We start from the raw sequence: 15,039 nt of genomic DNA, 5'->3' as shown, positions 1-15,039 counted from the left end.
TCTAGGACCAAATGTTTTGTAGCGGAAGACCAGGCAGACAGTCTACCCAATGTTCCTTAGGAACACAGGCAACCAGTCCTTAGGCAAAGGACAGGCAGACTCATAGCTCCCAATTTCAGCTGTGTTTGGTTAATTCAATTAACCAAACATTTAACAAACCTCTTTTTATATCAGCTATTGTCAAAAAGTGTTTATACAGACACCCAGCCTAAAACTCCAAAAAGCAAGCAACAAGATCAGTTGCCTCATCTTGCTTAAGATCAACTCCTAGTGGGGGGTCAGGCACATGTGAGCTCAACATTTGTGTGCTCTTCTCCAAGCATTCATATTTCGGTGAAAACTTCTTGGTCGATCAAGTGGTGTGAAAAGTGTGAAATGGCTTGGCATGACGTGCATAGAACAAACGCTGATTGACTCTCTTGAGTCGGTTGGGAGTTACTGCGATAAAACATGGCTGCAATCACAAATTGGGCACTACAAAACTGGGTGGTTAGGAAAAATCAGAACAGAAAAAAAAAATGTTGGATCGATCAACTGGACTGGAGGATCAATTGGAGGATACACTAGGCTTTTACAAGGGACATTAGAGCTAAGCCGAGTAAGACCTTCAAGGCCCTAACTCAAATCCACTGTGTAGTTTGTGGTGTAAAATCAGACACTGATTAGCTGAATGAGATAATTGGTGTAAAACGAGACCCAGCTGATTGAGATGGCTGATTAGATGCGGTTCTGATTAGATTTTCAACGTAAGAGGCCACTCACAATGATGTAGACACTCTTGCCAGTACCCGTGGGACCGACAAGGACAGCGGGCTTCTGGTGGGTGATGAGCAGCTCCATCAGAGCCATGTAGCGCACCGTGTTCTCCGTAGGCACGATGATCTCGTTGAACTGAATGTCCTTAGGGATAGGCAGAGTCGCCCTTAGCTCGTCTGTCCACATTTCCCACCGGCCTTGGCCCTGTAGAGGAAGAATAACATTTTTGGTAGAACAAACAAAAGAAACAATTTCAAATGGTTTAGCGTATATTCATCCTACTTATACAGTGACTGCTTATTCATTTCCTGTCTTAAGCTTGGTAACCACTCACTGGAAACAAAAATCTATTTGCTTATTTGAAGTTGCCTAGTTGTCGCCTAGGGTGGTCTAGTGGCCGCTGACAACGGCACACGTATGAGTCTGCATGGGTTCAAAGCTGTCTTGTTTCACTTCCCCTATCTTTCCATCTATTTTGTAACTCTTCAATATGTTCAACTGTTTTTTTTAATTATTTTTAATCTAGCATTAGTGTGAGTGAACCTGAGCTTTAGGAAGTAACTAACCTGGTACAGAGGCTATGCTGTTTCTCTCTCTACATGACTGCAAAACAAAGGAAGTCAAAGTAGACATTGTCCTTTACAGCCTCATAACCAGAAAGTGGAGGCTATTATCCCCTTCAGGCAGTCCACAAGATGTAATTTAATTGTTTCACATTATGTTACAGACTACATTTTAAGCCTTTTTAAATTGGTAGATCTGAACTTAAGCCCAAAAAGAATACATAATTTAATAAGCCATAATGTTTTTAAAGGGCAAAACAGACTTTGTACAGTCCACTCTGACACAAGCATGTGCAAGGTATGATTTACTGCTTGACTTTGTAGGGTGTGAGTTAGAATTTCTTTTGACAGACTAAGCAACCACTCAATAGGTGAACACACAAACACATTAATGTTAAAGAAAAATTACATTGTCTGCAGAGCTTATAATAGGAGCTATTTAGTCATGCGGCATCTCACCTCTTTCACAAATTTATACTCATAGAGTGTGCCTTCCGTGGGCAGTGGCACAGTCAGCTGCCTGGCAGGAGGCGCCACTTGCTCCAGGATGCCATGGCGTGCCCTCGTCTCCTCACTTAGAGCTCCCTCAAGCACCTCTCGGACCAGGCTGTCAAACTTCACTCGCCCGGACTCCGTGCAGCTGGCACCCACCGACCACACCAGGCAGAAAACGAAAATGCCCTGCGGTGCAAGGTAGAAAGATTGGCCAGTTTTGTAAAATGCTCACATTCAAGATTTCTTAGGTGACAGTGCGATAAAACACAAATTGAATGCAGGAGAGACTTTATTTGATGAGAAATTGTAATTAAGTGCACACAGCTAACAACGTTATTACTTATAATTTTAGGTAAACATCGTTACGGAGCAGTCTGGGACGTCTGGGATAGGCTACTTTAATGGAAAAAGCCTTACAAACACATACATTTTGATGAACATACTCTAATGTGCGATTTGTCAGTTCCTGAAGCACTATAACCTGCAATGTCGTGTGTAAAATGTGCATGGGAAGAATAGCAGTTTTGCAAACCAGATTCTCAGAAAAGGGGGTGGAGCATGTTAGCCTAAATAGGAAAAATAATTCAGTTTAATATAAATACATTATTGAACTTAAACATGACATCCAAAATCTTTGTCAATGGTTCAATAAACTTGACAACTAAAGGTTAATCTACACAGTAGACATTTCCAAACCTAGGTAAGAACAGTAAGAATTACAGAAAACTCTTGTGGCTCATACACAAAACACAGGTTAAACTTGCTCAAAACATGGATGAACATAAATATGTAAGGTGTGGCATGGGGAGAATAACACCAGTGCTTTCACCAGATATGATTAATTCAGGTCAGGAAAATCGATAGTTTGCTCATGTACTAAAATCCTTTAGGTCTCGGTGGATGTGTGGAAGTGATGTTGGTTAAAACATTTTTTAAGGAAATGCAATGACTAGAGAAACAGACTCTATAGGCTGATGAAGGCCAAACATTAATGCCCAGGGATTTACAGAGCAACATGTGGATCAAATAGGGCAGAGATATCCAACTAAAACAGTGTGGATGGTTGGGCAGCTGTAAAACTAATATTAAAAAGTGAATGTGTTTGAAAAGAAATTAACAGAAATCACACAATGTGTTTGTTTTCTGTGGGAATACTTACCAAACAGATTTGGGTGGCTTAACAAATTCACAGAAGAGTTAGCCTGCATGTCAAAATAACCTAGGGCTTTTAGGCATGATTTTAGGCTGATAAGAGGGAATTTAACTATTTTAACAGGATGTTGACAGACAATTGGTTGGCTTTTATTTTAATCCATTGTAGATATATTCACACACAAATAAACCCACTAACTATCAGAAGGATAACTCAACTTGTTTTGTCAAAACTTTGTTAAAATTAATTACCCACTGATCCAAAACTACTTACTAACAACTTGCCAACTTAACATGTTTTCCTGTTATTTTATGTACGGTGTGGGACTATAAGTGAAAAATAGCACTTTCACTTTCGAAAAATAAAAAAAGCAGACCATGGCAACAACCTCTCCTTCCCCTCACCTCCAGCCAGGAGCAGACGTTCCTATCGTTCATGCCTTTTATCTTGCCCTCCTCCCTGAACTCGTCCATCATGCAGTCCATTAGGTTCATCAAAGAGTTCACCAGGTTGGTGTCTGACGTTGGGGAGAGCTCCTAGGGCACAACGTTGCAAACACAATGTCATTCCATCTGAGTTTACTAATATGAGAAGCCTCAACAGTGTTTTCATTCTGAACTGTCTAAAATGACACATTGCCTTAAAGGAATCGTTCAACCTAGATTCATATTTGGGCAAAATAACGCTGACCTTGAGTTGTTCTTAAGTAATTTTTCACAACAAGCCATTATTCAACTCTGTCTTAGCATGGTATTTGTCCAAAATCATGAATTGTGCCCGTTTGAACTCACCAAATTCCACCAGCTGTTCCGTCATGCAGTAAAAAACTATGTATGCTAGCATAACAGATTACTGAAGGTTTTTTTGAGTTTGTTTTCTCACTCAAAAAACATGCAGTTGCAGCTTTTGTTGCTTGGGACGCACTGTTTCAATTCTAGGTCTAGATATTACTTTTGTCTAACAAATGTCACTAAAATGTAAACCACAAATCCATTGATGAGCCACTGGCTAACCAGGTGTGCAGATCACTGTAATGTACTGTTGTCCAGTCTATTCATTTCTATTCTACCTTAGTGGCTTTGCGTATCAGCTGGAGGCAGGCTGGTAGCAGGCGGTCGAAGAGGCCAGTGATGAGGTCCCTGTGCAGGGTGCCAACCGTGGAGGGCAGCGTGTTGAGCCAAGACAGCATGAGGGGCCTCCATCCCAGCAGGTGAGGTTCCATGTAAATCATGCCACAGCGAGACACCTGCCTCACACAAATACACAAACAAAGAAGCAAGCACACACGCACACACACATGCACACGCACACACTCCAAAAAAAAAGGAAAGCAATACAAGAACATTCTTCAATTTTAAAACACGAAAAGGGGAGAGTAGCCTGCGGTTCGCTCATTAACTGTGCAACTTTACGAGAGCCAGACAATTTATTTTCCTTTGTACCGAGCTAGAACACAGCTTACCAGAGACCATTAAAAGAGGGAGTTAAAAAGAAAAATGCTTTAAAGAAATTGGATGATGAATGGTATAGAAATACAGTAGCATTGAGACTATAATGGCTGCATTCATTTTATCAGGTGTCTGTCTGTATGCGTGTGTGTGTGTATATATGTGTGTGTGTGGGGGGGGGGGGGGGGGGGGGGGGGGTACATAAATATCCAACACATGTGTAAGGCAGTGAGTTAGAGGCCGGCGGCTTTTTTAGTGAACAGGAGCTGAATTTAAGGGCTTCTTTATGGTAGCCGGTAGCCCTGGCAGGTCTCCTTCACTGTAGCCTCCAACAAGAACCAAATAACACTCATTATCCGTGAGAGAGGGATCGAAAGAAAGAGCAAGGAGAGATAAAGAGGGATCTGAACAGAGGAAAGGGAAGGAGATCTGAGGAGAGGAAAAAACCGTGACAGGCAGAGGCGAGGAGAGATTGAAAGAACAGGGAGAGGAGTGTGCAAAGGGAGACAGGGAGAGAAAAGTTTAGAATTCTTGTTCAGGGAGAGAGAAAAATCAAGTTTGATGGCTGTACTGAACCAGATCTGAACATGTTTGATGTAGAGCTGCACTCAGTGTTGTGCTGCACTCAGGGTTTCACATACCTGACGCCTGTAGTATCCTCACCCAAGAACACTGGCAAATGTCTACTTCAAAGCATCTCCCTGTAATCTCATGCATAGTCTACACCCTCCTTGAACTTGAACACCCACTTGAACATATTTTTATATACACAAACTAATTTCCAAAAAAGTTGGGACACTGCATAAAATATGAATAAATCATTTAGATTTTCAATAGAAAGACATCATAACAATGTTAAAAATGAAAATGTATTGTTTCTAGAAAAGTATATGCCCATTTTGAATTTGATGCCAGCGACATATTTAAAAAAAATTATGGCAGCAACACACAACAAAAGACTGGAAACATCTGGAGGAATATCACAAAAATATTTAGGTCAATTGGCAAAAGGTTAGTAATATTATTAGGTATTAAAAGATCATTCCAGAGAGGATGGGTCTGTCAGAAATGAGAATGGGGTGGGGTTCATCACTCTGTGAAAGTGAGTACAGGCAAATAGTCTAACATTTTAAGAATAACGTTTCTCAACGTAAAATCTCATCATCTAAGGTATGTAATATCATTAAAATATTATTTAAGATGGACTGAGACGAAGTTGTGACTGTCTTGTGGTCTGACAAATAAAAATGTGAAAACATTTTTAGGAATCACTGATGCTGCATCCTCTGGAATAAAGAGGATTTGTTAAAAGAAAAGGTGATGCAACAAATTGGTAAACATGCCCCTGTCCAAACATTTTTGAAACATCAAATTCAAAATGGGCAAGTATTTTTCCAAAAACAACATAACAAGATTATCAGTGTTATTCACTTCATCTGTCAGTGGTCATAATGTTATGGCTGATCAGTGTATACATACAGCTCTGGAAAAAATTAAGAGACCACTGCACCTTTTTTTTTCCTTTCCAAAAAAGTAGAAAATTATGGTTTTGAGTGAGGAACAGAAGAGTAACATTTTAGAAAGTAAAGAAAAAGATGCAGTGGTCTCTTAATTTCTTCCGGAGCTGTATAGGCACTACTGTTCAAAAGTTTGGGGTCACTTAGAAATGTCTTTGTTTTCTAAAGAAAATTATTTATCCATTGTAGCTGGAAACACTCCTGTAATACAATGGCACGTTATGTTTGCTAATCCAAGTTTATCATTTTAAAAGGCTAATTGATCATAAGAAAACCCTTTTGCAATTATGCTAGCACAGCTGAAAACTGTTGTCCTGATTAAAGAAGCAATAAAACTGTCTTTCTGTAGACTAGTTGACTAACTGGTACCTCAGCAATTGTGGGTTCAAATACAGGCTGAAAATGTCAAGAAACAAAGAAACGTCCTGATATTTTCCTGTGAAATTAAGGCTTTTCCATGTAAGAAATTGCCAAGAAACGATACTCCCTTCACAGAACAAAGTGAACTGTCTCTAACCAAAATAGAAAGAGGAGTGTGAGGCCCTAGTGCACACCTGAGCAAGAGGACAAATACATGTCTAGTTTGATAAACAGACACCTTACAAGTCCTCAACTGGCAGCTTCATTAAATAGCCTAGCTGGGCTCAGTTAATCAAAAAGTTATCTGTTAACCGTTAATCCTTTCACCAAAAAGTTAACTTTGATAACCATTAATCACTTAAATTGTTAAAAGTTTAACAGAAGATAGCGATAAAACGCTAATGCATATTTTTATTATTAAAGGTTTGCATTAGTTATTTTTCTAACTGTACGTACAAGAAGCTTGCATTTTTTCTATTGGATACCTGACTACAGTAAGTCAAATTACATTACTTTTGTCCTTTTTGGTCAAGGCGAAGCAACATAAAGTGAATCCATTTTTGGAAGGTCTCGCCCCAGTATATGAATAAATAGCCAATCCATTTCACAGATACTAGAGAGATATTCTTTGTTTGCCAATCACAGATGATGTTTACAACACATAAATAGCTGCTTGCAAGCATTGGATTTGGTCTCATTCCAGGATGCTGGCCTTCTAGGCAGAGTTGCAAAGAAAAGACATATCTCAGACTGGCCAATAAAAAGAAAAGATTAAGATGGGCATAAGAACAGAGACACTGGACAGAAGAAGATTGCAAAAAAGTGTTATGGGTAGACGAATCTAAGTTTGAGTTGTTTGAATCACAAAGAACATTCGTGAGACCAACTGAAAAGATGCTGGAGGAGTGCTTGACGCCATATGTCAATCATGGTGGAGGCAATGTGATGTTCAGGGTGTTCTTTGGTGGTGGTAAAGTGGGAGATTTATGCCAAGTAAAAGGGATCTTGAAGAAGGAAGGCTACCACTCCATTTTGCAACGCCATACCCTGTGGACATCGCATTGTCCTGTTCCTCCAAGAACAGGACAATGATCCAAAGCACAGCTCTAAACTGTGCAAGAACTATCTAGGGAAGGAGCAGCCAGCTGGTATTCTGTCTATAATGGACTGGCCAGCACAGTCACTGGAACTCAACCCTATTGAGCTGTTGTGAGAGCAACTTGGCCGTATGGTATAACAGGGGTGGGACAATATGAGAATTTCATGCCACGATTACCCTGGCCAAAAATGAACATTATTAGCTAAGGATGGGCCTATTTGATGTGTCATTCTTTATAATAACTTTATAATTGATTATAACAGCTCCCCGTTATGTTCTGCGCATCCTGTATTGTGCAGACCATGCAGATCGACAATGTAATCATGGCCCGAGCAAACAATATTCTATTTGTCTTCTCTTGTCATTTTCAGTAGCATTTAGCCTACAATATAAACAAAATTATAATTAGAAAGAGTTGTATGTATCATAATGTAAATACTATTCATATTTTCTACAATTTGCAGGTGTTAACAGTTTTTTTCTGCATGCATCTCTTGTAGCTGCATGTCTTCTAGGATAAATATAATTGGTTTGTTTGAGCTCAGCATTGTTTCAACAGCTTATTTTCCATGGTAATGGAATGGACAGGTATTTGCATATAGTGGGATATCTTTTTTGTAAGCTACTAAGTGTAGTCGTTAAACTAGTAATGTTGTAAAGGTATTTGAAACTAGTTAATTCTTTATATCATTACAATACAATCCCAACTCATAATGACATATTAGAATATATATATATATTTTTTTTATTTAAGCTAGCAGAGCCATTTGGCTCCATTGAGCATGCATTGCAGAGGATGTTTAGTTGCGTAGTACAACGTGAGATGTGCGCTCAAAACAAGCAGTCAGGGAAACTTCAGCGACTGGCAGAACTTTTTCACTCGTGACAATTATCCCAATTTATGATTATCCCGATTATGATATTTCTCAACGATTTCAAAATCATGAGTATTTTTCATTGCGATTAATACTAAAATCGTCTACCTCCCATTCGTAGTATGTAAGGGGCCATGTATCGTGAGATCTTTGCCAACAACCTCCTTCCCTCAGTAAGAGCATTGAAGATGGGTCGTGGCTGGGTCTTCCAGCATGACAACGACCCGAAACACACAGCCAGGCCACTAAGGAGTGGCTCTGTAAGAAGCATCTCAAGGTCCTGGAGTGGCCTAGCCAGTCTCCAGACCTGAAACCAATAGAAAATCTTTGGAAGGAGCTGAAAGTCCTTATTGCCTAGCGACAGCCCCGAAACCTGAAGGATCTGGAGAAGGTCCGTATGGAGGTGTGGGCCAAAATCCCTGCTGCAGTGTGTGCAAACCTGGTCAAGAACTAAAAGAAACGTATGATCTCTGTAATTGCAAACAAAGGTTTCTATACCAGACATTTTCTGCTTTTCTGATGTATCAAATACTTATGTCATGCAATAAAATGCAAATTAATTACTTAAAAATCATACAATGTGATTTTCTGGATTTTTGTTTTAGATTCCGTCACTCACAGTTGAAGAGTACCTATGATAAAAATGACAGACTTCTACATGCTTTGTAAGTGGGAAAACCTGCAAAATCGGAAGTGTATCAAATATTTGTTCTCCCCACTGTAGGTCTGGAAATAATTGGACACTGATATAAGTTTTGTTATTTTGGCTGTTTACCAAAATATATTCAAGCTACAGTTAAATAATGAATATGGGCTTAAAGTGCAGTATCCCTGCTTTAATTTGAGGATATTCATATCCAAAGTGGAGGAAGGGTTTAGTAATTACAGCTCTTTAATATGTAGCCCCCTCTTTTTCAAGGGACCAAAAGTAATTAGACAATTGACTCAAAATTTGTTTCATGGACAGATGTGGGCTATTCCTTCATTATTTCTTCATCAATTAAGCAGGTTAAAAGTCTGGAGTTGATTCCAGATGTGGCAGTTGCATTTTGAAGCTGTTGCTGTGAACCCACAACACGCAGTCAAATGAGCCCTCAATGCAAGTGAAACAGGCCATCCTTAGGTTGCAAAAAAAATATCCATCGGAGAGATAGCAGGAACATTAGGAGTGGCCAAATCAACAGTGGCCAAATGGTACATTGTGGAAAAAGGGGGAAAAAATACCTTTGCAACATCCAGCCAGGTAAAGAACACTCTCCAGGAGGTAGGCATATTATTATCCAAGTCAACTATAAAGAGAAGACTTCAACAGAGCAAATACAGAAGGTTCACAACAAGGTCCAAACCATTCATAAGCCTCAAGAATAGAAAGGCCAGATTAGACGTTGCCAAAAAACGAAATCTAAAAAAGCCAGCCCAGTTCTGGAACAGCATTCTTTGGACAGATGACACTAAGATCAACCTGTACCAGAATGATGGGAAGAAAAAAGTATGGGGAAGGCTTGGAACGGCTCATGATCCGAGGCATACCACATAATCTGTAAAACATGGTTGAGGCAATGTGATGGCATGTTCATGCATGGCTTCCAATGGCACTGGGTCACTAGTGTTTATTGATGATTTGACAGAACACAGAAGCAGCCGGATGAATCCTGAAGTGTATGGGGATACTTGTCTGCTCAGATTCAGCTAAATTAAACGAAAGTTGATTGGACGGCACTTCACTTTACAGATGGACAATGACTCATAACATATTGTGAAAGCAACCTAGGAGTTTTTTAACACTAAGAGTGCCAAATGCCATCATGAATTGGCGTTTGAGTTTGGAATTGAAATATAACTGCCATTTTGAAAGCTACACCATCCTCCTTCAATGACTTTTCCTAAATAGGCATATGTTACATTGTTCCGTTGTCAGAATTCTAAAATCACAAAAGGAAAACTATTTAGAGACTATTTACCTGTTTTTCCCAGTTTTCAGACTTAAATCGCCAATAGCTCACGTCACTTAGCGTTGGTACCCAGGCACTAATTACCCCTCACTGAATGCATGACATCAGTGGATGAATGCACGATAGTCCCAGATCAGTGATCAGAGCCTTAGTTGAATTTGAATGAACTTCCAAATAAAATAAGATTTCCATGACCATTCAAACTTAATTAGGCAGTTATTGAAACATAATACAAACCATATAGGCTACTTATCACACATTACCGTTTTTCAATAGGAGATTCAGCTAATTGTGTAGGCTAATTCATCAAATGTAAATCTAAAAGTGAAATATACCAATGTATTATGCTAAAGAATTATTCACATAACAAAAGACCAAGGAAATTGTTTATCAGTCACCAATTACCAATTCAACAAACATATTACAACTTACTGTTTTTATTTTAGGAAAGAGAAACTAAAACGCGCACACATCCTATCGGCTCTCTTTGAATTTTCTCTGCTTATTTAACTGAAGATTAATATTCTACAAATGTATTAGGCTAAATAATTATTCACATAACAAAATACCAATGATATTCTTTACTACTAGAGCTATGAATTGGTGTTGAAATGTTAAATCTGGCTGTTAATGTTTGTTTGAAAGGCTTGGTGGTCCTAGTGTTCAGGCAAAGAAGTGGAATATTCTGCAATGGCTGAGTCAATCACATGATCTCAACCTAATCAAGCATGCAATTCACTTGCTGAAGACAAAGCTTAAGGCAGAAATACCCACAAACAAACAACAACTGAAGACAGCTACAGTGAAGGCCTGGCAAAGCATCACGAAGGAGGAAACCCAGCGCTGGGGAAATCCATGTGTTCCAGACATCAAACAATCCTTTCCTGTAAAGGATTCTTGACAAAGTATTAAAAGTGAAAATTTTATTTATGATTGTGTTAATTTGTCCAATTACATTTGAGCCCCTGAAATAAGGGGACTGTGTATGAAAATTGTTGCAATTCCTGAATTAAAGCTGAAAGTCTGCACTTCAATTGCATCTTGGCTGTTTCACTTCAAATCCATTGTGATAGTACATAGAGCCATAATTATGAAAATTGTATCAGTGTCCAAATATTTCCACACCTAACTGTAGATGTTAATATATTTAATTAATATTTGAAATTCTTGCATTTTTGTTTCCGTATATGCAACAGAGCATGTGCAATTACGGACCACTACAAGCCCAAACAAGAAGAAACAAGAACAACTTGAGACCCGACAGTTACAGGGTATGGTCTACAACTGCCCAAACATTTCCCTTTGTCTGCATACATGGAAAACCCAGAGAAATAGTCCTTACTTAATGAGCTTGCAGAAGATCCAAGTGGACTATATTATATAATCAAGCACCTACTCAGGAAGAAATATATGGAGTGGCGTAGGCGCCAGCCTGCCTGAGCCTCATTGGTCCACTTGGTGTCATTGAATTGGTAATTGTGACATTAATTATGTGCTAAGAGGATAGGTCGCTCCCTTTAGTGACGGCATCGTGACAGACCGGACGCAGACGCCACTACACATTACCGTTCATGGCAACGTTGGCTCCACTTATGTAAATGCCAATCAGACATCTTTCTCTGAGACATCTTTACTCTGTTTATTAAATACATATTTATTGTGACATTTGTTAAAAGCCGGAAATATTTGTGATATGCAGACCATAAATGAAGCGATAAAAATGATAATACTTCAATCAGCCCTTACAGCACTTCATCTTTCACCATAATTAGTGCTCTGTATCTGAAAACTACATACGGAGAACTATGATTCCCACTCTCACCGTGGCTGGGGAGGCCACCTCCAGGTCCATGGGTTCAAATATGAGGCTCATCTGTGGGGACATCTGAATGATCTCTCCGCTCATCAGGCACAGCTTTTTATTGTCATCCAGCACTGTGTTCATGTTTTCGATCCACACAGCATCCACCGGCCCATCAAAGATCAGCCACTTTCTGTCCGGACTCTGTAGGGAGACTAATGGTCACTATTTGGAAAGAGGCTTTTTAACTACCAGTATTGATGTAGCACAAAAGGATTAGACTCCTGTGCACCTGTTCAGATGCTCACGTGGCTGTGTGGTTGCTAACGAGTGAACCCTCTTGCTTCCCTACTCAATCTTTGGTGGCCCCCCTGTTTATGATCACGCCAGTTTTAGTCTTAAATAAAATCCCTCATGTAAAGAGAACTAGAGCAGAGGGGACCCTGCTGCACTCAAGGTTATTTGAGGAATTGGGTATTAGTGGAGCTTAGAAGTTTCTGAAAGGCTTAAAAGTACATTTAAAGAAAGTTCTTAGGTAGGTGGATTTAAAGATGGCCCAGATGGATTTGTCAGCAAACATATGCAGTACTTTCCAGTGACATTATGAACTTCCAGTCTACTTTGAAAGTCAAAACTGACCTTATACACAAATGTTGCCTTGTGGAATTGAATTGCTGAACTGAAATAACACCTGCACATGCATAATGGAGTTCAACATCAAGCATCAATTCTGAGAAAGCTGACAGCAGTTCCGGTTAAATTGATTTGTTATAATATAAACAACTCAAGATGCAATCGGCTTGGGCCATCTGGTGCTTCAGAAACAGTGAAAGCATAATGTAATCATCTGACAGAAAACATTACTTGAAAAGATCTCCCTGAACCGGAGGAATGAAATCACATGGAGTATGCAGATGCTCCTTGTGTCAAAGCTGGTGATTTCAAATTAAAGTGCCAACAAAACTAGAATTTACCAGATTTTCTATGGTAAATAATGAGCAGAAAATAACAGACGTCTAGTGTAGGCATTGTTTGGCGTGCACATTTGACTGCTTTTATACAGGGCCATTTTACTGGTGATTAACAGGCCAACATTTCATTTGAATAGAAGTGCATCATATTTTTTGCTTATAGAATTTTTTGAGGTTTTAACATGAGTTTCTGTACCGAAAATCCCAGATGGAAAGCAGATGCTTCCCAAACCATCAAGTTGTGGAAGTCATCTTAAAAAAAAATATTTTGCTTGCACTAGCCTCTAATGACTAACGTAGCTATGAAATGAAAATCTGCAGACAGATAATGGCTGGCTACCATGGCAGACATTCATGCAGCTAGCGTGTCACTATAGCTAGTTTGCCAGTTGACCTGCATCCAAGTAAGGAACTATTCCCTGAAATAAACCTGTTTCTAAACTCTGTCTCTGACAGCTCGCAGTGGTGTGGCATGCAACTTTGTAACATTAGGTAAACATGAACTCATTGTCACGTAGGCAGAACTGAGTTTAGGGCACTTAACACAGCAGAACAGGCAATGCGTTTTAATGCAAACTAATTGTGTTAATTGGCAAATGTTATAATTTTGTTGTGTAAACTTGCAGATGTCATTACACAATTAATTGAGGTGGCGTGCATCACATTTTTGATAGAGCCCACCAGGAGTTTCACAAGTGTGAAGACAATTTTGTGGGAGCTGTATGAAGTTTCTGTGCAGTGGCCACGCATATCGCTCGATTTTCCCGCAATTTGATGGCCACAATCCTGTGTGGTATGTCTCGAACATGTCTCAGTGTACAGCTACAGAAAGAAATAAGAGACCAGTGCACCTTTTTCTTTCCTTTCCAAAAAAGTCGAAAAGGAAGGTTTTGAGTGAGGAACAGAAGGGTTAAAATTAAGAGACCACTGTAAATTGAACGCTTCTGTTCCTCTTAATATTTTCCGGAGCTGTATATTCAAATGCTATGGAAACGATAATGCAATCCAACAAACATCTATCTAGAGTTTTTATTCTCTCTCTCTCATAATGTAAACCAGCTCTTAGTGCACATTTTATTTAGTACACCTGCTCATTACCACAAATAGCCTAACAACATATCACGTGGCTGCAACTCGATATAGAAAACTTGCAGACATAGTCAACAAGATTTCTGTTCAATCAAATATTAGAAAGGGGAAAACGCATGACATAATGTGACATGGTGGTACCAGCATCTCAGAAACCTAGTGATTTTTATGCATTAAAGTCTTGAATTTATAGTGCAATAAACTAAAAACATCCAGTGAGCGGCAGTTCTGTGGGCACAATAATACAATGAGAGTCCGAGGAGGATGGCCAAACTCGTTCAAACTGACAGAAAGGCCATAAATACAAAAATGACCTGACTTTGCAACAGTAGTGTTCATAAGGGCATTTCTGAACAGCCAACTAGTCAAACCTGTTTCCAGAACCTAGTTAAATCCATTCCTATAAAGAATCCAGGCTATTTTGGAGACAAAAGGGGTCCTACCCAATACTAAATATGCATACCTAATAAAGTTGCTACTGAGTGTATTGTCAGTGTAATGTGTGTGAACTGGCACTGTTGGGACAGTAAAAAACATTAACTTTTAAATATAATAGCTAACTGAGATATGACAGTCATTGTACTTATATAATGCACATACATGCAAATAACATATTGCAAATCCAAGGGGTTTTGGGAGGTTTATAAAATAGTTTGTCAAAATGTTTTTTTGCTAGATTCAGAATCATTTGACGTTTATCAGGCAGTCTCACCTTTTTCAATGTTGGTGAAAAGATGGTGAAAGTAGCCAACTTATTTTTTGAGCTACCCCATGAGTCTTAGCGAGTTATCAGACAGACCAGTGCAATGCCAGTCAATCTACCTGAAATAACAAATATTTAAAATATGTGTACTTCAATACCTCATGATGATAAAAAATATTTTAGTAAATCTGTAATAATAACCTCATGAGAAAAAAGTATGATCAAAAGGTGTCAAAGTTACCCTTTGCTTCTGTCAA

At 39.1% G+C, this 15,039-nt stretch overlaps 1 protein-coding gene across 2 annotated transcripts in view; it reads right to left on the bottom strand.

The window, feature by feature from the left end:
• The window catches only part of dnah7 (dynein, axonemal, heavy chain 7), a 163,499-nt gene that overhangs the window by 66,958 nt on the left and 81,502 nt on the right, over positions 1–15,039 (bottom strand). For both annotated transcript variants that reach the window (XM_010898809.3, XM_034286825.1), the window contains exons 32-36: positions 12,041–12,223; positions 4,037–4,213; positions 3,372–3,503; positions 1,779–2,000; positions 763–960 (exon numbers count right to left, since the gene is read on the bottom strand). In XM_010898809.3, the coding sequence (XP_010897111.2) occupies positions 763–960; positions 1,779–2,000; positions 3,372–3,503; positions 4,037–4,213; positions 12,041–12,223 (912 nt within the window). The remainder of the gene's footprint in view (positions 1–762; positions 961–1,778; positions 2,001–3,371; positions 3,504–4,036; positions 4,214–12,040; positions 12,224–15,039) is intronic.

The sequence above is a fragment of the Esox lucius genome, chromosome 16 (genome assembly GCF_011004845.1).
Source record: "Esox lucius isolate fEsoLuc1 chromosome 16, fEsoLuc1.pri, whole genome shotgun sequence".
Taxonomy (NCBI): domain Eukaryota; kingdom Metazoa; phylum Chordata; class Actinopteri; order Esociformes; family Esocidae; genus Esox; species Esox lucius.
The sequence above is the reverse complement of the archived record's forward strand: the minus strand, read 5'-3'. Positions and strand labels throughout refer to the sequence as shown.